General features: G+C 39.1%; 1 protein-coding gene across 1 annotated transcript in view; it reads left to right on the forward strand.

Moving 5' to 3' along the window:
• slo (calcium-activated potassium channel slo) overlaps positions 1–23,864 on the forward strand; it is a 113,189-nt gene that overhangs the window by 21,712 nt on the left and 67,613 nt on the right. The window contains exons 4-6 of the mRNA XM_074185009.1: positions 5,412–5,523; positions 5,578–5,729; positions 6,515–6,682. Of these exons, the coding sequence (XP_074041110.1) occupies positions 5,412–5,523; positions 5,578–5,729; positions 6,515–6,682 (432 nt within the window). The remainder of the gene's footprint in view (positions 1–5,411; positions 5,524–5,577; positions 5,730–6,514; positions 6,683–23,864) is intronic.

The raw sequence follows: 23,864 nt of genomic DNA on the forward strand, positions 1-23,864 counted from the left end.
TCTGGAAGGAACGCAATACGCTGAAATGTTATCCTGGTCCTGTCTAGCAGAGAACACACGAATATATTATAAAGTGTTTCATGGAAAACAAGTGTCAAATTTCAAACAATTTTACCAATTTAGAACCATAGAAACTTTTCATTGAACAATTTAACATAGTGGTACGTTATAAATTGCCAAATTTGGACTCACGTTTGTATAGCCATCTCTCTCCGATGTATCGAATGCAAGATATCAGCTCTACAAAACCTTTCTCTAATTGTAGCAGAAGCTAACTTTATATAACAGTATGTGTTTTATCGCCTAAATAATTAATAACACATGTCGTCTAAGTCCCCAAGATCGCTTTTTTGGAGCCTTCGGAAATGCAGAATGCATTAGAAGCGTGTCTCCTGAAACGTCGGCTAATCGTACTTCGCATCTCTCAGACAGAAATCACGTTCCAAATTTTGGCATGGACTCACCTTCATTGTTAATGGTGGTGCCAAATAAAATCATGCACTGTTGTCTCCCATTCGGTGGGATAAATTATTATTACCGTCTCACATGTTGAAAACCCGTGACGATTCTTTTGTTTCGTCGGTTGAAAAACTTAGATACTTCCTCAGGTAAACAAGTGAACAGGGTTGGTCTCGATTAGAGTTGAACTCTCAACTCTGTAGACTGTTGATTTATTCGAGGAGGAGGTGAAGGATATGGCACTACCACTGGGGGCACATCAGCTAAAGCCATCTTGGCACCCACTTCATCATGGAAAAGGAAAATGAAGGAAAAGTACCATTTTTCGATGATCTAGTCGAAAGGAAAACTAGGTTACACAGTTAATTGGAGCCTCATCTTCTTGAACGGGAATTTCATCATCCAGACCAAGATTTACAGACCAATGGGCTCACACTACAAACATCTTAACATGCTGAACATTCTAGAAGAAATAATCGAACGTTGATACAGCCACCAGGTGGTAGGTACACTCTACCAGGCTGATTCCAGAAGTACCCAGCCTGACCTAGGTCGCGTATTTCTGATATATTCCGCTCTTGGTGGAATAAAGTATGCCAAGTTACTTGCACAGTTCCCGTGAAGGTATCTACAACCTTTATTCGATGTTCCAGGCTATCTTCTGGATGAAATCTAGCAACTTCCGGGTTTCCAATGAAACAAGTTTTTGGACAAGGGAAAACAAAAATGAAATGGTTTAATAATGACTTGCAGCAAATGAGAGGAAATCTCAGTTGCATTAAAACTATCTGTGATACCACTAAAAGCGCAGAAGATCTTCTTGCTTTCAAACTATATCGTGAGGAATATAGGAAAAAAAACTTGAAAATGTGAAAAGAAACTGTGTTGGAAACTCTGATAATAAACAAAAAAGTACCTGGCAAATTATAAATCATGAGTTGATTAAAAACCCTAGACAAAACTAAACTTATGATATAAACGGGGATATTTTTAATGAATTCTTCATCAATTTGGCAGAAAATTTTATTTCAGAACTACCAAAAATCCAATTCACTTCGAATGATTTACTCAATGGTGCTAAATCATCATGTTCTTCATTCTTTCTTGAACCTGTAACGCCATCAGAAATATAATTGATGCAGTGATATCCTTGAAAAATTCTTCTTGCTTAGATATTTGCGGTATGAACAGTGCAATGATCAAGGTTATAATTGAAGCAATTATAGATCCTCTGACATTTTTATTCAACTCGTGTATACAAGAGGGGTGTTTTCCAGACATGTTTAAATGTACAAAGGTATTACCTCTTTTCAAAAAGGAGACAGGTCTCTGGTTGGTAACTATAGACTAACATCAATCATTCCCGTTTTGGGAAAAAGCTTCGAAATTATTTTGAAGAACAGGGTCATGAACTTTTTTAGCAAAAACAAATTATTAAGTGAAGATCAACACGGATTCAGAGCGGGTAGATCAACAACAGATGCAATTCAAAAAACTGTGAGTCTGGTTATCGAGGGTCTTGAGAGAGGTAAACACGTTATATCAACCATGTGTGATCTCTCTAAAGCATTCGACTGCGTTTCGCACGATGTTCTGTTCAAAAAGTGTGAGTTTTATGGAGTGAGGGAGCTACCACTCGGTTTATTTCAGTCATACTTATGTAATAGAACCCAATCTGTGTGTGTGAATGGAAACATGTCTGACAATAAAACTATCAAGAATGGAGTACCGCAGGGATCCGTTCTGGGACTATTGCTATTCTTGATGTATTTCATCTTATGTCATCAGGCAAATGTGTTCTTTTCGCGGATGACACAGCTCTAATAACGTCTCAGAAAAACATAATCGAGTTAGCATCAATTACTGATGATACAGAGACATGCGTCTCTGTGGTTCACAACAAATAAGTTGAAATTAAATGAAAGCAAGACCCAGAAGGTCTTGTTTACGACCTCAAATACTGAAACCACTGAAAATGGCGATGATAGTGCCAAACTACTAGGACTCACTCTTGGCCGGAATTTATCATGGTATGGACACATTGATGAACTGAGTAAGAAGCTGTGTAAGAGTATATTTGCTTTTCGACAGCTAAATAGAGTATTGTCTCTTGACGCCCTGAGAAGTTCATATTTTGCTTTGTTCCACTCACATATGAATTATGACATAGTTTTTGTGGAGTAGTTCCTCTCACTCCATTAAAATTTCCAGACTTCAGAAAAAAAGCAGTCAGAATATTGATGAATGCCAATTATAGAGATCACTGTAAGCCGCTTTTCAAAAAATGGGTATGCTACCACTACCATCGCTATCCATATATAGTCAATTACTTGAAATCCATAAAAATGAATCAATCTATTCGCAGCATCAGGATATTCATTATCATGCTACAAGAAATGCAGATATGTTCATACAGCCTCGATACAAACTCACAAGGTCTATTAAAAATTCATTGAACATCAATCTCTACAATCATATTCCTAATTCGTTCGAAGTGCTCAAACAAAGCTCCATCAAAAACAAAGTCGGAACTATTCTCCTGGAAAACTGTTTTAATTGTACTCAGGATTATTTAAGTACTTCAATTATGCCGATTTAGATTTGATTTTATTTCATCTGATATGCGAAGCTCATGTTTATACATAATATTTGTTTTTTGACACTTTCAAAAATTTTAGACTAATTATTGTAATGTTCAAAATTATCTTTCATTTCATTCACAATTTATGATCCAGTATTTTTAACTTATGACTAGTTATTTTTTTCTTTTCCTACAATGAAGTACGCCAAAGAATTTCTCGATTTCTAATTGACATTCATAATGGCTCCTTTGGAAAATACTCTACCTACAATTTTGAAGAGAGTAGGACATTCATTTGGAATTCAAAGGACTTGCTCTTTATGTGATGATAATATTTGAGAACAGTTTAAATATTAGGAGTGTCATTGGTTGTCAAAAAGCTAGCGAAGAGATTCAAAATGCTAATGACATCATTACATTTCATCAGGGATCATGTCAGAATGCACAATTTCATTCGCACAGATCCAAAATGAACTCGGATGGTCAAACTCTGCATTCTAGATAATTTTTATTATTGAAAATGCTGATCAATCAGTATATTATTTGGTAGCATCAGCAATATCAAGAGAAGATGTCTGTTATAGTTTCACATAAAGAAAATAAATATATCTTCGTTCTTAAACGGTGTAAGGATATGTTTTCAACAAATAGATCCAATCAAAACACCTCCAAAGCATTTACAATTCCGATGACAGTGTAATGAGCATCAAGGCATCAAAAAGATTTGTCAGAATGGAGATTCCAGCTCATCGGCTGAAAAAAATATGTATTTCAATCGTCCAATTTTCAAGTGAAACAAGATTCTTGTTGGTACCACACCAAAGCAAGCCGTTTCATCCATAGGAAGTTCAGAAGTTCTACAAGTTGATTCATTTTGAGCTGATCACTATTTTTACCTTAAGAGAGTCATAGTTACTACCGCACCAGGGGATTGGGGGGCCAATTAGGCCCCCCAGTCGCACCCAGGCGTTGCTGCGGTCGCGTGTGAGCGAGATGGATTTTCGGGAAATCCAGCGGGTACCCCCAATAGTCCACACTGATCTGGCCTTACTGAGCTTTAGCTCCAGCAACCAAACCTGGACCCTCAGTTGCCTTCGACCTAGTACCGACCAAACCAACATTCGCTCGCCCGCTTACCTACCAAATCGGTCGGGAACTCTGTCCCAAGAAGTGGCAGGTCGAGATCCTAAGCTCGGATACTATTAGCTCCGTCCATCCGGGCCTAACATCTCAAACGTTTGCCTTGGTGCTCTCCAAGGCTAGACTCGGATACTAGTTTCCATTGGATGGACAGCAAGCAGGCGGGAATCATCGGATAGCGACAACTGCCTAGTGTCCCAATAAGGGGCTGCATGCATCCATACATCTCATCCCATTTACCCGCTAGAGAAGCACTACCTCTAAAAGGCCAACGCCAATGCAGGTGGAGATTTACTAGCCTCCAGCCGCGAGCGGGTACTTCCTCTTTCCCCCTAGAACTCACGTTAGGAAAGTTCCCTTTCCAACGTTGGATGAGTAACCGTCGAGAGCACTTGCGAGATTCCTCTCCCATACGTCTAGCTTGAAACCGGCCAACGGCTGTGGCCCGCAGATGCGGGATTAGGTAGTTGGCCGATAACTTTACTGGGTGAGTGCCATGTGGTCTGCACCGGAAGCAAGTGGTTTGCGGAAAAAAAACCCTTCTATGACCTCTTCATCATAATCAAATCGCACGAGAACAAGTAGCTGCGCCATGTTTGTAACATCAGTGCTTTCGTCAATTTGAAGTGCAAAATAAGTGCATTCTTGGAGTTTTAAAGCCGCTTGTTCTTCAATATTATCAGACATATCGTCAATTCGTCGTTTTACTGTGTTATTTCACAGTGGTATTTTTTAAATTTCTTTGGCTGCCTTTTCCCCTAACACGGCTTGAACCATATCAACAGCGGACGGAAAGCCTCACCTATTGTGTGAGGCTTTCCATCTTTTGCAAATCTCAAACTAGCAAGGTATGACGCCTTTATCAAGTTAGTATCAGTATTGACAAACTTCGTCAAACATTGGGTTTTTTTCTTTAAAAAATTAGATTTTCTCTTAAAAAATTCAATGGACATACCAATCAAAACAGGGTGCTTAGTAATTTGGTGTCGCATCAATAAAGAAGGCTTCATGGATTTGTTCGAAAGTGTTTCAAGAAATACAACACATTGGGGAATAGGAATGTCACTGGTTTCAGTTCCTGGCTTCACTATAAAACCGTACTGTAAGTAGGTACCATCTGAAACATTCCTGCGTACGACTGGTGGTACGCGTAACACCGGTTGGGAACCCCTGCTTTAGACTAATATATTGTTGTGGTCATATTTGCTTCAGATCGTTTTTTTTGTTTCAGTTCATAGCTGCTAGTGATAAGTTATGGTTCATGCTAGAAATGTACTCATTTGTAGATTATTGCACGATTCCCCCGTCCTTCGTCTCAATTTATTTGGACCGCACATGGATTGGTGAGTAAGTTTCCGTTTCATACGATACTCTGACTAAACACTTTTTGGTTCTAGGTCTACGTTTTTTACGTGCCCTGCGGTTGATGACTGTACCAGATATTTTGCAATATCTGAACATTTTGAAGACTTCTAGTTCTATACGTCTCGCTCAGTTAGTGTCGATATTCATATCAGTATGGCTTACAGCTGCCGGGATTATCCACTTGGTAAGTTGAAAATGATCCTGAGTGCTAAATATTCGAAATTTGCCTATCCGGTGAATTAATACGTCGAATGTAGGACGAAATATGGATCGGAAACTATGAAAGTACTCAACAAACCCAAATATATTCAAAAAAAACGTCATAGTACCGTACTTAAGTTTCTATATCTAAATCGAGTTCAGCCTTCTGTCTATGAAATTTAAATGATTTTTCAGCAGTTTCTCCGATAAAGATTACCAAAAATTTTGTTGACTCGAAATTCTCCAGTAAAATTGAGTTCAATTTAGTTTCGAATTCACTGCATACTTTCGAATGACATATGTGTCATCGGCCTATTGAAATACAAAGAGTTTGTGCTGGACATGACAAAATACTCAAATTTCTATCAAATAACTCGTAGAATTTGTCATCAGTTTTTTCACTGATAATTATCGATGTATCATCGGCATGCTCATCATCGGCGGCATTCCCCAAAATTCAATGAAAATCATTGGTGTTGAGCAGGTACCATATGGGTCTCAAGACGGATCCTTGCGGAACCTCTTTAAAGTTCCAATATACCGATAACGGGTGTTCATAGTTTCCTAAACCACTTGTCATTTCTCAAATCTAAAATACTTAATTCGTCACTTTTGAACTGGCGAGCTGAATTAATTGTAGTTTTTGTTTCTTTTGGTTGATTTCATTAAAGCATTCATCTTTCTTTTTCATTCAAGAAGGCTCAAAAATTGATAATAAAGACTAACATTCAATTGAAGAATTATTATTAATGATTATCTTTTTTGCAGTTGGAGAATTCCGGCGATCCTCTACACTTTGAAAACCCTCATGCTCTGCCATACTGGAACTGCGTGTATTTTTTAATAGTAACCATGTCGACCGTGGGATACGGCGACGTTTATTGTCACACCATACTGGGAAGGACTTTTTTAGTGTTTTTTCTACTAGTTGGCTTGGTAAGTAACCTCAAAATTCTATGTTAGTTTCGCTGGCAACGATGTATTGCGGTGTTGCAATGCTAAGCTTGCTACGGTTCGAAAACACTTCCATTTTGGACTGACAATCTTGATATCTTTCAGGTGGCTTAATTTTACGCTGGTTCTCAGTAATAGTCATGAACTTTTTTCTATCTTCATTTTTTTAAATGATGTGGCAACATTGTTACGGGAAATATATATTAAAAATGGGCACAGAACAACAAGTTTGACTGTTTGTTGCTGTCAATGTCCTGTGATGTTTATTATCACTTTTTGGAGTGTGATTGACATAGTAAATGGTCTATCACATATTTCTATTGATTTCCAGTGAAAAATTGTAACTTTGTTGGGAATTTTCACCATTCATTATCTGAAAAATAAAATAATTCCACTACAGAAATGTTCACAGGCATGTTTATAGTTGAAAGATACTGTGTAAACTTCAATGCTTTATTCAGAAAAAAATATCCTCTGACTTTGACTATCTGATCTCCAAAAATGCCCATAAAATTCGTGTAATCATTTGAAAATCAAGTTCATCAATTAAACTAATCGTATTTCACAGTATTCATTACACATATTGCAGAATAAAATGATATCATCAGCGTAGCTCAGTAAACTGCGTGACTTGTTCAATTCTGAGTGTTGATGAATTCATTTCACCCAAAAAGGAATGACAATCTGAACAGAGTAGAACTCTGTTCATGACATCTAAAATTAAGCCACCATTCTGTATAATATTTTCCATTATTTATTGACGTTTTGAACAGGAACTGCTCTGGAACATCAGAAATCATTTGCTACGTTCTTATTTTGAAATGGAGAGCTTTTATCAGACTTTTGCTTCTATAGTGTTTGTCTAAGTGTTCGTATATTTGAAAAACTATATCAAACGGGTTAAGACTGATGATGAAAATGAGTTCACGTTGAGCTAGCCGATTGAAACAATTTTATGAGTTATAATTAAGCTAATAATGACTTTTAGAGTCAAACATTTTTGTTGATACCCGGGTTTCAAACGTTAGTATCATCCTAACTGAAAAAAGATAACGATATAGGGCACACACTTACCGAAAAACTGCAGAATATTAAGAAAGAGTTGAGATAACATACTTTGTGTTTGAAGAAATAAGATTATGATTATGATCATGATTATGATTATGAACATGATTATAATTATAGATATGATTATGATTGTATTGAGGGAGATCAATATTGCAGGAACTGCCGAAACTCACGACATTGTTTGAAATTATTCCAAATTGTTTCAATGAGGCTTGTGTCAGGTTACTCAGTGGATAATTCATCTCGGATAAAACCCAGAGCTGAGCGACAGAGCATTTCCAAAAATCGTCTTAAGCAGTAAGCATTGTACATTACTTTGATGAAAAGACACGTGATAATTCTTCTCAAATTTCCATCCTACATGCCTTATACAGACTCCTATCCTCATTCATATCCTCCCATTTACCTCAATGGGATATTTAGACATTTTTTTCTATATCGTATGTATGTTTTTCCGAAGATTATTTCCAATGGTTGCTCTCAAACTCGATACCATGTGTTTCTTTTTTCGTCTTGAGTGTTTCAGAGGTGCTGCACCTATGTACGGATTTATGATGTGTCTTTTACTATAGTTTGATAGGTCTATTTGAAACACATGGTATGCTGCATTAACGTAGAATCAGTTGTGAAATAATCTTAATAAGCACATATTTGTAGTGGATTTGGAAATGAATCTTTTATATAGAAATGGTTTGGCTTTTTCTATGATGCGATACTTCACTTCGGAATTCACGAAATACAGTCTACTCCCACTACTAACACTGTCGAATATATCAAACAAATACTGACATTCACAACCATTATTTCGGAAACCTCTTTAACATATTCTCTATTATATAATATTTGTAGAAATGTTACAAAGGATTTTCTTCCTTTGGAAGTATAGAACAATGTATAGAACATGCCGGTTTCTTTGAAAAACAAAATTTTTATTGGACGAAAATAAAATAACCATTCAGTGTTCTTTCAAACGATAATGTATTGAAAATGTGAACTGAGCACCTTCCGAAATACTCCCTTACTTTCATTTTTTCTCAGAACATGAATCGAGAATGTTTGTTTTTCCCGTTAACCAGCTATCAAACTCCTACAAACAACAACCCTCAAAAGTCTAAACTTGTGCGAGCTAAGGACTAACGAGGCCTTACCTTTTAACGTGTGATTCCTAACACATATAATAATTTTCATCATCTTTTATAAACAGGCTGATCAAAATTGAGTAAATGCCATTAGTACCTTTGTTGATGATGGACAATTGTTTGAACTGTCAAACTGGTAGCATACTTTGTATTTATTGAGGAGCAATAACAAAGCTACTCGTCCTCGTATACAAGACATCGCTGTTTCGACCCACAAGGCCTCATCAGTGGGGCTAGGCTAACTGTCTCAAAAAAGAAAAGCCTGAAAGGCTTAAAAGGACAAGCCTGGACCAGCCAGAAAAGCTCGTCCCTTGTGGCCGTGTCCTAAAAAGGACAAGCCTGAATTGCTTGAAAAGACAAGCCTGAAATGCTTGAAAGTGCTTTCCTTTTCAGTCTTTCAGACTAGGACAATTCAGTAGTTCAGCCTAGGTGCTAGGCAAACTGTTTTGAAAAGAACAAGCCTGAGAGACTTGAAAGGACAAGTCTGGACCAGCCTAAAACGCTTGTCCCTTTTGACCTGCTCTGAAAAGGACGAGACTTGAAGGCGTGACCAGCCTGAAAAGTTTGTCTTTTTCGTTCTTGTCCTCAGAAGGACAAGCCTTAAAATCTTTCAGACTAGAAAAGACAAGCCTGCCAGGCACTGTCAGGACAAACCTTTCAGGCTTGCCCTTTTTAGGCTAGCTTAGTGGTTCAGCCTAAGTGCTACGCTAGGCTAGGTGTCTAGGTACTAAGCTTCAGTGCTAGGTTAACTGTCCTCAAAAGGACAAGCCTGAAATACTTGGAAGAACAATCTGGACCAGCCTGAAAGGCAGACGAACCTAAAATGCCTGAAAAGACTAACCAGGAAGGCTTGAAAGGACAAGTCTGGATCAACATGAAAAGCTCGTACTCTTTGTCCTTGGATAAGCCTGGCCTGTAGGCTTGTCCTACAGTGCCTTGTAGGACAAGCCTACAAAGCACTGTCAGGACAAGGTTTTCAGACTTGTCCTTCTCAGGATAGTTCAATGGTTCAGCCTAGGTGCTAGGCTAGACTAGGCGCCTCGGTGCATAGGCTAACTGTTCAATACTGAGAGGATAGGTATCATCAAAGTGCTAGGCTAACTGTCCCAGAGAGGACAAGCCTCAAAAGCTTGTCCTTCTCTTTGGGACAGAGGACAAGCCTCAAAGGCTTGTCTTCTTCAGGATATTCAGTTCGGAACACTTCAGTTCTAGGACAGTTCAGTGCAAGCCTGAAAAAGAACAAGCCTGATAGGCTTGTCTTCTCTAAGACCGTTAGGACAAGCTTGGGACAATTTAGGATAAGCTTAGAACAGTTTTGAACAAGGCTGACATTTTCGATTTGACTTTTTCTCAAGGAATTTTCTCCTCAGAACTGCATGAACAAAACCTATGAAATATTGTCAATATATTCGTTGTAGACTGAGGAAGAACTCGATTTACATTTTCAGAATCTCATTACAACTTGTTCACTTTGTTCGTTTTGACCGTACTAGACACCGCTTTGAATATTTGATAATGGCACATAATTTTTCATACTCAATAATGACTATTGTAATTCTACTACAAAAATACCATTCTTATATGTTAACTGAATGTCAGTATTGATGTACTTTTGTTTTCGATATATTCTAGAGGTACTGACCTCATATTCAGCATGTTCAAGAAATATCTACACTGCAAAGTAGCTTTGACCTCGCTTCAATAATTATGTCGCTTCAAATGTACCTTTATATTAAAAAAATCGGTGAACTGTACTAACAAAAACTGTAAATAGTAGTAAAACTTGTATGCGATGGAGTAGTAGACTTTACAACCGTATCATGAATCGAATGGCAGAAAAAAAGCTACACGATTTTCAAAAAGAGAATGGTGACTTTGAGGTTATGTACATCCCAGATCGGAAAAGCAGTTGACGTTCAAGGAGACATTTTTTTTTGAATATTAGTCTGTTATTGACAACCACCCTGTTGATATTTGACAGAAAAAGTCGAATATAAATGCTATAAACGTTCCAGACATTACATTTTTATCTACTTTGACTGGACTATAACGCATATCTAAAAAAAACACTACATCAATATTATCTTGAAATAAACGAAGCTTTCGATGAAGTATTGAAAGCATTTTGATAGCCTTTAAGTGAATTATTTGTTGAACTACCTCGGTTTATTTGAATCGAGTTAATGAGTACAGATAATCTGCAAATAAACACGTTATTTGGCAAAGGAATCATTTTGAATACTTGTTTGAATGGCGCGGCGGATAGTTATTTTAACTATTGCAGTAACGTGAGAGTAAAAAACAGATCAATACAGGGCTTTTCATGATGAGCGTTAATTAGCCGTTTCTGGCAAACTATTCAACGGATCAACCTGAAAATTCCACAGTATGCATAAATCAATATGACCTACACGCCTAAAATATTTAAGACGAAGCGGCGTTGTCGCTTCTACTATAAAGTAGCGGCTTCTTTGATTTTTCAAATGGAACACCCCGTATATAATATCATATTATGATTCATTATCACTTTGTCAACAAATTCATATACTATTTCCCTTTACCTATCTATCACCGTTTAGAAGATATAAATTAATTTCGATATTTTTTTACCAAACATGAACTTTTATAAATGCTGATAATCTTGAACTCTCTTGCACTGAAACGATCAAATTTGAAATGGAGTGGAGTGATACTATGAGGATCTTCACTCCGAGTCATATTTTCATTTGCCTCATACAGGGTCTTCAAAAAATGCAGATACTTTGATCTCATGAAAAAATGAGTGGAACTCAATTTTTTCAAATGGAACACCCTGTACATTTCAACATTTTTGAGCTCTACATCCAACTTTAAATCAACTTTGTTCAGATAATACTATTTCTATTTTGAACCGTTTTCGAGATAAACTGAAACAAGTGAAATTGAATGTTTCTAAAGTAGAATCTACTACTCTTATCGTACTTTTTGGAATAGGACAACCTTCCTGATAAATGTGACAACTCTGTGTGAACATTGTTGCTAATTATATCTTCTGTACAACATTGAGAAAATATCTAGTTTTCGAAGTATCTTTTACAAAATACACTACAAAGATTTAGATTACATTGAAACTAATAAAGAAACGATGAATATCCAAACTATGTTATTAGGATTCGACTCTAATAAACTTTTTTGAGTTGAAGTCTCCATCCGAAATTGACTGTCATCCACAAATTGTGGTAATGAATATATTGGTCAAACGTCGGTATCTCTTGAGAATGGTATTACTCCGCACATTAGTAAAATTATACCTCAAACTGGACATTTAATCCAAATAAGTTGCCACTGTTGGTAACTCTATCATTAAAGATACTTTTGGTACTTTTTGGAATAGACAAAAAACAGTAAGGAAGTGCCTCTTTGGATTTTTTATCGACTCTTCATCTTCCTTTGGAGGTTTCAACATTTCTGAAAGCCGTACAAGAACTTTTGTTTTTTCACCGTTCAAAGAGTTTTACATGCATTTCCCTCAACTGACAGCATAAGGCTGACATTGTTTTTTATGTGAGGACTATGCTCCTTTAAAAATTCAGCGAAGGTTTGCGGTCTATCAGAAAATAATGTTATTTTACCATGAGAGTGAAAACGTTTCTATTCTAATGATTTCATGACTGTTGTATCTAAAAAAGTTACCAATATACTCAATTTGGTTGAACAACATATGCAACATATGCGTTCATTTTTGATACATTTCAGCAAAAAAAACAGAAACTGAAGTTTTCAGACTGTGCATGGTTTGAGAAACTATTTGAATATGAAACTTGAGAAATAATAGACTGAATTCTGTAGCCCATGGAAAAGTATCTATCCTTTTGCTTCGTACATAGTCAATATGTTTAATAATTATTTACCGATTGCATCTACATTTTTTATTCATTTGGAACAGTTTAGCCAACTGAATTTCAACCAGTGTTGACAACTTTGATACGTGTCAACATATCAATATCGTCTTTGCAGTTGCTTGATATACATGAACCTATCTATACCTTCTGTGATTACTAACACAAGATATTTCCTTTCAAACTTCTCGAATTTATCATTGGCAATACTATAAAATTAATTCCAATTGACTTTTCATCATATACAGAGTTGTCACACATGCTTTCTATTGATATAACTCCCTGCAAATTAACGATGTTCCAAACCTGGAGACACAAATCGACTGTAGCCATTTGAGAACGTTTCTTTACAGGCAATGTTTGCTAGTAGCATTCCGGAAATCATAGATCTAGTAGGTTCTAGGTCCAAATACAGTGGCGAGTACAAGAGAGAACACGGAAAGAGGTATTGTTCTTTTCCAGAGAGAATATGGTTACTGGTCAAAGTTGGCGGTGAAGTTGAAGTTGCAACTGAATAAGTCGCCCAGAAACATATTTTAGGGAGTGGTAGCATTTCATTTTGAAAAAAAATCCCTTGTGATTGGATTTTCATCGGTATAACAACAAGTTTTAGAAATAATTCACTTCCAAACACACCACGTACACGACTTTTTCTAATCCCAGGTGTAGATCCGTTCACACGTGAACTTAAGTAATTCCTGCTCGTCATCTTGATCTCTTTTGGGCTAGAGCATTGCTCCCCTCCCGGGATGAGTGCCCTGAAGTAGAAGCTTCCCCCCAGCTAGTTAGCGAGGAGAACCTACTACCCCCACTCCATCCACCCCCGCTCTCCGAGCGGTCCTCAACTTACTGATGGGCACTTCAGCAAGATTGACATCTGACCTCTTGTGGTCGAAAGTCAGCCTTAAGGTGCTATTCTTTCGCGATCGGTAAACTCCTTTGGACGTCGATAGTCATCTTCATTTTAATCAGGATGGAAACTCTTCCCGTACCCTTTCAACTGTCTCTCGTCAGGAGAACGAGTGGTTCATAACTAAGAGTGTTTTGGTGGCGGCATAAAGGTCAATGACATCTATGCCGCTCTGGCCTTGTGTACCCCTTCCTGACTGGGGTATTGATGAACAAACTGTTCATTACAACAGATGTCGTGGGGCCTTCACTCAACCGAGCGAGGGGGCCTTCTGAATCGAGTGGGGTCGTCTATAGTGTAATCTACAATTTCCCTAACTAATGGGTTATCATGAGTTTCCGCTGACTCGAAAACTCTCTCATTCCTCAACTGAATGGACTGCTGTATGGTTAACAGTTTCAAATCGCTGCGGATGGCTTCATTCCGCACGAACCATGGAGCATTCACCAGCATCCTGAGAAGTTTGTTTTGCAATCTGGAGAGGTTTGTCTGGAGAGGTTTGTCGGAGCGGTTTGTCCCCAAGCGCCTGAAGCATACATAATGACAGGCTTGAACATCGTGTTATATAGTAAAATCTCATTCCTAAGATTAAGCTTGGACTTTCGGTTGATCAGAGGATAGAGTTTGGCTATCCTCATTTGTACTCTGTCCTTGATGTAATCAACGTGATTTACCCAGGTGAGTCGGCGGTCTACCCAAAGACCTAGGTATTTGACTCGCGTTTGCCATTCGATCTCCCTGCCTGAAATCGTGACTCTTGTATCTGAAGAAACGTTGCGCCTCCCCAAATCTATCGCCTGAGTTTTTTCTGGATTCACTCGAATCTTCCATTCCAGGTACCAGCGTTCGAGGTCGTCCAATGCGCGTTGCATGTAGACGACCGCCAACCCCCGTCCCATGGAAGAAGCGAGGAGAGCCGTATCATCGGCGTATAGGGAAACCTTCACGTGATCCAACCTCGGAAGGTCGCTCACGTAAAGACTGTACAGTAGTGGAGACAGCACAGCTCCTTGAGGCCCTTCAGAAAGGACCTAATCCACCGGATCAGGCCCCGAGGCAGGTCGAAATCGAGCATTTTGTGTAATAAGCCTTCGTGCCATACTCGGTCGAAGGCTTTTGAAATGTTCAGGAGGACAAGATGGACTGTCTTCCTATTATTTAGCTCTGAGATGGAGTTTTCGACCAGTCTCAAGGCCTGCAGCTCGGTGGAGTGTGCCCTCCTGAAACCGAATTGTTCATCAGGCAGAACATTTCGGTCTTCAACTTCTTCAGTAGCATAACACGTTCAGCCAGCTTAGCCGTTGAGCAAAGCAGACTAATTGGGCGATGATTCTGGGGAAACAGCGGGTTCTGGCCCTGTTTCGGAATCATGACAACTACGGCATGCTTCCATCTTCGGGGTAAGTATCTGAGGGCGACTGAGTTGTTTATGATGTCCAACAGATATCTGATAAAGTTCTCCGGGAGCTGCTTCAGCAACCTATTGTTGATTGAATCAATTCCCGGAGCCTTCTTGGGTTTGGAGGCTCTAATGTACCCCCTCAGTTCTTCCTCCGAAGCTGGACGGATCACATCGTCATCATTCTCCCTGAGGATACGCTGACCTCGCTGTTCCAGCCGGATATCACGGTCAATATCATCATCCGGATCAACGTTAAGTTGGAATTGATTTTCCATTGTATCTACAAAGGCCAACGCTTTTTCGGCGGGGGAGTAGCAGATGCCGCGCTGTCTATGAAGTGGGGAGGGAGCAGTTTTCCTCTTCTCGAGCCTGCGGATGACTCGCCATAGCTCATCATCCCCAGGTTCAAGAGATTCCAAACACTCACTCCACTTCTCGTTTCTATAGTCAATGATGGACTGTTTAACTTGGTTGGCCATCCTGCAGCGGACCCTCTATCCCCAGGATAGAGGGTCCGCTGATAAACTCGAAGGTGGGCATGTTTGGCGGGAAAAGTTTCTATTGACTGGTGGGGTGATTGAGTGGTGCGATGTGTGCTGTGGGTCATCTCTCTTGTTTAGACTGCCGATTTTCTCAATTTGGATTGTCTTCCTTATCATTCTGGTTCTGGTGTTGTATACTAGCGTTCTGCTTGTAGCTTGTGACGACGATGTTATGACCTGTATCAAGGTGATGTTTGTATATGACTTTCTATGCCACAACTGCAGCCTTCAGCAACGTATAAATGGACAAGTATCGACGAGAATGACTTTTTGTTGACGAGTTGTTGGGTTAAGTTGATCTGGGAGTTGGCTTGCTGGACCTGTTCAGTCTCCAAGGTGAACTTGATGCTAGGGTGTTGAGCGTTCAAGTGGTCTAGGAGAAGGTTTAGAGCGCCCAAGATCTGGCGCAATTCTTAGTCCAGCCGCTTCGTTGGCTAAAAAGCCGGCAATGCGATTACTTTTACTCCTGTCATGCCTTTTAATCCACCTCAGGACAATGTTATTATCAACCGAGGCTTTAGCTTAATCTTGGTGGCACTCTAGTACTAGCCTTGATGTAACACGTTGTCTGTTCAAGGCTAATAGGGCTATCAGTGCAGATTTGTGTTTGTTTCATTCATGTGTGTTCCCACTAGTAGTAGGGAAAGAGTTGGTTAACTCTGGCTGAGCACCGCATTACCAGAGGAAGGCTGATTACAATGAAGTTGCGCCCGGTTCACCAAGGGGATCATTCGCATATTATCCTACGGCCATTCAGCTGCCGACACGATCCCTTACACCTCAGCTTCGTTAGGCTGGCCCTCGGTGGCATGTTCAGCAAAGGCTTTTGGGGAGTTTTAGTTCCACGCACCCTACTTATTTGTGCCACTGACCAGGAGTCTGGCGATGCCGTCCGCTAACGCCACCTTGGTTTTCCGGACAGAGCCCCCAATCCCTTGAATGTTCCCCTATCCGTCACCTGGGAACGCGCACGATATGTAGGGCAACCCACGGGAAAATCGAAGGCCTTCGAACCCGAAATATATTGATACTCAAAACTTCGGCCTAAAAGCCTCAAACTTCTATATTATTTTCCTGAGAATGCCGTTATCGAACCTTTCATGTTCTGAACTGCAGTAGATCTCAAATGTCAATCTGATAGGTGGCGCCATTGTAGTTTTCTACTCAGCCTTCTACTTTGTTCGTTGGCAAACTGGATAGCGATATGCCTTGGTACATACAGGCAGCAAAAGCTAATCAATCTTCCATTCTTTGTATAATGAGAGCATTTGACAGTAAATTGGCGGTGTGGACCGTAGCTGACTGGTCAGCGAATAGCCATGATTCTCCCTAGGTGGCTCTGGCAGTTATTAACATTGCGTAACCAGAACACGATACTAATGAACATATCAGACAATGACGTTGACGCTAGTAGAAAAGTTAAGCGGCATTATTGAGGGCATGTTTGTTGCCAAGAACAATTTGGATCCTGGTGGTTACAAATGGATGAATGAGTTTATCGGATGATAATTTGAAATCTGCCTTGTTTTCGTTCATAACCTATATTTATGCTGAATAATTCATGTATATGAATACTATTATTGTTTGATTTGAATAACAGAGCTCTGGGTAATAGTTTCAATGCTACTGTCGATGCCATATCAACAGAAACCATATTCTCTCTCTTCATCTTCATTACTGATCTTTGAAACTACAAAGGAAATTTATATTTTGGCAAGAAATTTCCATACTCGTACTTACACTTGTACAGCCGATGTCAATGCATGTTGGAAACCAAATGGTACTCGCTAGGTCACTTTGTTCCATATGGAACGTATGGCAAGGCTACATAGTCAGTTTCCTCTGGAAAAGAAGCAGAAAATACTACAATGAAGTTGGAGGAAAAGTTGGAGACCATCCTGGAAGGGGTCAGTTTGGTTCAAAAGATTTTTTATTTAGCCCTTCAATGAAGATTATAACAATTCTGATTTCATCAATCTGTAATGAAGCATCAAATTATACGTCTACGTCAAAAAAGTATCGGGAATGTCATTTATCGAATGAAAAAGGATACCTCCTTTCCACATATCTGGTCTTTCTCGAAGAATTTACTCTCTCTGAAGCCTCATTATGCCCAGAAAATTATTTTTCATCTACTGTCTCACATTCTGGCAAGAATTCGGAGTGCACAACGCCGTGGTGATCGAAAAAAACCGTCAATTCAATATCACCTTCACTTTTAATCGACTTCGACGAGATTTTTTCGGCTTCGGCTCAATAGAAAGCCACCATTCCGAAGCTTGTTGATCGGTTTCTGCGGAAAATAGTTCAAAATAGTGCGAATTGATATGTAAGACGTAGGCCTTTCAGCGGCTAAGTCTCTCAGACTTAAACGACGATTTTCCAGTCAGAAATCCTACTGTAAGGCGTAGATTTTTCCTGGTCATCGCCAGATATTTCTTCGGCGTTAGCTTCCCAGGGTCGCCCAAGGTGACCCTGGCAAGATTACATCCTTTGATTCCATCCCATCTCTTGAGCATGGGTGTAACATTTGACTAGTTCCGCAATTGTCGAAGTCATCAAGCCGTGGGTGCCACTGAGTCCTTAAATTCTTAGTCCAGCCGCTTTCTTGACTAAAGACTCAGCAATGCGATTACCTTTACTCCTGTCGTGCCCTTTAACTCACCTCAGGATAATGTTATTATCTACCGAGGCTTTGGCTAAATCTTAGTGGCACTCTACTACTAGCCCTGAGGTAACACGCTTTCTGTTCAAGGCTAATAGTGCTTGTCTGCTCTCAGTGCAGATTGTTATGTTTTTGCCAGAAATTCCTTTCTTGGTTATTTCTTTTGGGGCGATTGAAATACCAGCCAGTTCTGTTTGGACCACGCTGGTATTTCTTCCCATTCCCCACTTAATCCTTAGGCTTAGTGAAGATCCATATTTTTTTCGGTACTTTTTTGACTGACTGTATGGTCATTACGGAAGGGATTCCCAGCTCTCACATTTACCAGTTAACATTACAGTTAGTTGTTTTGTTTTACTGTACTGACCCTTCAAATATTCAGCACAGTATTAGATGACATAATTTTTGCCTGTGGAAACTCAATAGTAACACTTCTAATTAATTTGATGACAGTTATTTTAAAAGCAGCTGTTGCTGACCAGTCAACCACCAGAAATATGAGAGCTCCAATTGAAGGAAAATTTTTGAAAATGTAAATCCATTCCTAGGTATGGAAACAGTAACAATCAATTTCTTACAGGCATTGACTTTTGTAAAAGACTTTGGAAAAAGTTGAAATACGTACTGTTTTCTGCAGATCTTGATCAAGCCTTTCGACTAGTTTACTCCGCCATTGCACCAGATGGAAACTGATTGTAACCTTGCTTATATGTTCAAAATGACCCAGAAAGTGCTATGTAACCTCATTAACCTTTTTGGAAAACTTCACAGCCCGCCATCGCACATTTATTATTTTTGTATTCGACTAACTGGATCTCTAGCCTGCACTTACCACAAAAATTGAAGGTGAGGTAAATTTTGAGATCGTTCTACAAGAGTTACCATTACTATGTTTAAAGGAATTTGGTTTTCACGGCTGGCGTCAATGTTTTGGTTGTTTTCCGTATTTTGCCGGGGTCTTCTTTGGTTACAATCTTCAATCGTTCCAACTGAAAGGTCTTGGTTGATACGCCAAGAAGAGTACCTCAAACATGTCACTGAAGATAATTGCCTCAGTTCCAGTTGAAACGTTTGAGATTGCAATCAAAGGAGAGCACGGCAAAACCTGGAAACCAACCAAAAGATTACCATGTTTCTTTGAGCCACCATGAATGTATTATTTTGATAATTTGTTTAGAAACAAACGAAATATTTACTCAAGTTTTTTATAATGTTGGTGTTCATGCTTTAATTCGATTAGCTTGAAAGTTAAATCCTCAAGGACCGTCAGTTAAATCACCCACGAAATTTACTTTTGGCAAACATCCAATAATTTGTATTGTCGATACGCTTCATTTCCTGAATTTTCATTAATGTTGAGATGTACGACTATGGCAAGCTGAGCAAAGAGCTGAAAAGTATATTGTTCATCTGGAAAAAAATTACCAATTTCAGTTTGGTTTTGATTGATATACTGCGTTGATTCGGGAAATAAAAGGAAAACCTGAAACCTCTTCATCTCCTGAGGACACCAACACAGTTGACGAAACATGCACTAAGAAAAGTGTTTCACTTCTGGTGTTTGGGAACAGTGCTTGCTTTTGATTCATTCAAAAATGTCGGAACGGAACAAAGTTTCCATTTATTCGACGTTTTTACTGAAAATATTTTTCCGAACTAACTAGGAAAAATTAATAAGTATCTGTGAATCAGTTTACCAAAGCTGGCACTCTGAACCCCTGAAAAATTATCGTCTGGGCATTCCAGATTTGGGAATCAGTACCCAAGTCTGGGTACTGATTCCCAGAATCACAAAAACAATTCAACCGGAAGGAAGAAGGAATTAACACCAATAAAATCTGGCTACCTGCACTCAATTGCTCTCATAGCAGGTTATTCAGTTCAACTTGTGGAAACGAAGCTATGCCTTTCCTCAAAAATCTGAAGCAGAAGACAAAACAAATAACCAGCACACTTTCTTTGTTGCCTCATCGACTGTGATGGGTCTACCGCAATCGTAGACGAAATTTCAGGCATATAAACCTGCATGCCTGACAGTATCATATTCCTGTTCACACATCCTGCATAGAGGTGTGTCCACTAGCCCCATGTTATGGAGGTGTTTCCATAGTTGACAGTGGTCAGCCAGGAATCCTACTGTTGAGCGTAGATTTTTCCTAGTCATCGCCAGATATTTCTTCGGTGCCAGATTCCCAGGGTCGCCCAAGGTGATCCTGGGTCCTGAAATTCTTAGTCCAGCCGCTTCCTTGCCTAAAGAGTCGGCAATGCGATTACCTTTACTCCTGTCGTGCCCTTTAACTCACCTCAGGATAATGTTATTATCTACCGAGGCTTTGGCTAAATCTTGGTGGCACTCTAGTACTAGCCCTGAGGTTACACGTTGTCTGTTCAAGGCTAATTGGACTTGTCTGCTGTCAGTGTAGATTGTTATGTTTTTGCCAGAAATTCCTTTCCTGGTTATTTCTTTCGTGGCGATTGAGACACCAGCCAGTTCTGTTTGGACTACCCTGGAATTTTTTCCCATTTCCCACTTAATCCTTAGGCTTAGTGATCTGGAGTACACTCCACATCCTGAGCCTTCATGCTGAGGGTTTTTGAAACCTTAAGTGTATTTGGCTGAATGAAAACTTTGAGGTAACTTCTACGTTGTTTAGTCAACAGTTCAACGGAAATAGTCTTACTTTTCACTCACCTGCTTCGTGTAAACTTGTAGAACATCAAACTTACTTGACCTTCGAATTTAATTCAAATTTTTTCACTAACAAGTATTGTACCTACTAATTGTTGTAGTGAAAAGCTGCATCTAACTGGATGACATTTTATTTTTCTTCTTCTCACTTTCTTGCTAATATTTGTAAACTAAATCATGATCCCCTTCCCCCCAGTTCTAGTTAACTTTATCAATGTCACTCCCACTCCCTTTGACTACAACATTCAAGGGCATAAATACCAATTTGCAAATCATTCTTTACATAGCTTCAAAGGGTCTTATGAAGGAGCTTCTGTTATAGTTGCTCTATTCTCGGTATTTATGCTCTCAAACAACAGACCGATCTCAGGGGCGCGGGAACAATTTGTAGTAAAATAACCTAACCGTAAAAATGTTGAAAGTAGTAGAATAGTTTTGAAAAAGGTCCGAGGAGGAGCCTGCTAAGGTTTGTGGGTTCTTATTAGGCTGTGTTTGCCAGCTGGATCCCCGAGATTACAGAGCTTGCAGCGAATCGTCCCAAATATGGCGGAAAATACAGCAAAGATATTCGTCGCAGGTATCGGATTCAGACCAACGGCTAACCTTACTTTTGTTGAAACACATTTTTGCGTTGTTTCAAATGCTGAAGTTTAGGTTGCACCAGCATAGGCATGGGAATCGATGGCCGTTCTTATACAGAGACAGAATCCTGAAAATTCTGGTGTAATATAATGAAACCTTGCTCACAGGTCACTGTGATATTTTCACTATAGAAGGTTCACAATTCCGCGACACGTGTTTCGATATACAGTAACTTTCTCAAGCTAAGTTCCAACTTCTACCCTTACAACATTACATACGTCCTACATTCTTCATACATTCAATGCTAAGCTATAGCAAATAACCTGACCCGACCAAAAATAATCCTCAATTTATTGGGTCCTTGTAAAAACAATCGATGAAATTATGAGTGTTGAAGTGCTGAAGTAAATAGCCCCTCTCTTAACTTTCGAGTCAAATCCGGTGGACGAGCAGGCCATTTCATCGGACAGCGCTTACAAGTCTACATGTCTGGGTATGTATGATTCAACCACCCCCTCACAGGCCTAAAAATATGGGGGCGCACTATCTTGTTGGGGAACAACTAGATTTTTGAATTAATCTTTGGATGTTGGCCACAATTTCTTGAATCTGTGAGTGAATGAGGTTTGGAAGAGATCCCAAATATAAATCAACAGTCAGATTTTCCTCTATATGGGACCAACAATATAATTTTCCACTAGCCCCGCTCAGGTCTAAGGAGTTTGGGCATTAGTTTGTATGGTGAGTGGTTTTTCAGTATAGTCCAACTGTTTGGAATCAAGCTTCGAAGGATGAATAAACGCCTAGGAGTGAGCCAATCCTGGAAGATTCTGCCAGAAGTCCATACATCTTCTTTCCATCCAGGTGTTGAAGCTGCTTGCAGCACCCTCCTTTGCAAGGGAGTCAGCAGCTTCATTGTTTTCCAGGCCAGTATGGCCAGAAATCTAGACCAGAGACAATTTGTTGAGTCTTCCTATCGAGGAGAGTCGTTTTTGGCAATTTGCTACCAATTTAGACGTTGCTCAGCAGGAGCCAAGAGCTCCTGATAACTAGCTTCAGAGCTGATTCACTCGTCTTTTGGTTGCAAAGTTACGAATTATCATTTTTCCTAGTCCCCAATCCATACACCATCAATTCCGCAACCAGTTTTCCAAATCCAAAACTGTAAAGGTCGTTATATAGAGACTTGAGATACGTTCCTTGCGATTGGTCACAAGACCACCCTTTGTATTTGGAAATTGAGTTCATGGCTCCCTCTCTGCGGCGAGTACCAAAGAAGAGGGAGACTTTTAACACCCGAACTGTATAGTAATTATTCACGAGAAGGCTTAAGTATGATCTTAGAACAAGTTCAGCATAGACGAAATATTCAAAAAAAATATAGATATTCATACTCAGGCTTTTTCTCTCGATTGAAGCCTAGGTAATGTTGTTTTTTTACGAATTGGTTGTGAATTAGTATCAGTTCACTATTTCTGCTTGAGAAAGCTATCGTATAGCGATACACTCGCGGTTTTGTAAATCATTTATAGTAGGAATCTTACAGGAAACTGTATTATTGAATTTAAATATTGATTTTCCATGAAATATTGTTCAGTTCCATTCAAATAAGTGAAATAATTCAATGTGACGTCAGTGAAAAATGTTTAGAATTGAGTAATTAATGTATAAACACGGTATACAAATAAACAGCAACTAACCATAAAGGCATGAGCTGTGTATGGGATACTACAAACAAATCCATAACTTTAAACTATTCATTTTTTGATAATTGAAGAATCAGTCAGTTGAAATTGAAAGTGTTCAAAATTTCGAGTTATAGAGTTGAGTTACTAAATTTTCCGAAAGAAAACTGTACGACATACTCAGAGCAAGTAACCCTTGCCATGTTGTCGTTAACACCCTGTAGAAGACTTCTGCTCGTCGATTCATCCAAGAGAAATTAATATTCAGTGAAAGTTGAGGTGGACTACTTTCTGAAGGATTCAAAATGGAAATTTTGATATGCAGAACCTTTTTTTCACTTTTGGAATCAGGTAAATTATTAGACAAGCCGCGTGTATTTAAATACCAGCTTGATGACATTCAGAAATACGAATTATTCCATAGTGTTCCCAAGACAAGCAAAAATCGAAAAATGCTCATGCTTTTTTAAAATCGCCTTCAGTTTCGTGGGTTATATTTTTATTAAGCTGTAGAATATAGAATCGTAACATTCTGAAGTTCCGTTTTCTTCGGTTTACTTCAGTATGCCTATCTCTGTTCATTTGTAGGTTCAAGAATCAGGAC

The sequence above is a fragment of the Leptinotarsa decemlineata genome, unplaced genomic scaffold (genome assembly GCF_025532065.1).
Source record: "Leptinotarsa decemlineata unplaced genomic scaffold, Ldec_3_MD MMD2_tig00026361_RagTag_RagTag, whole genome shotgun sequence".
In the NCBI taxonomy this organism is placed as follows: Eukaryota; Metazoa; Arthropoda; class Insecta; order Coleoptera; family Chrysomelidae; genus Leptinotarsa; species Leptinotarsa decemlineata.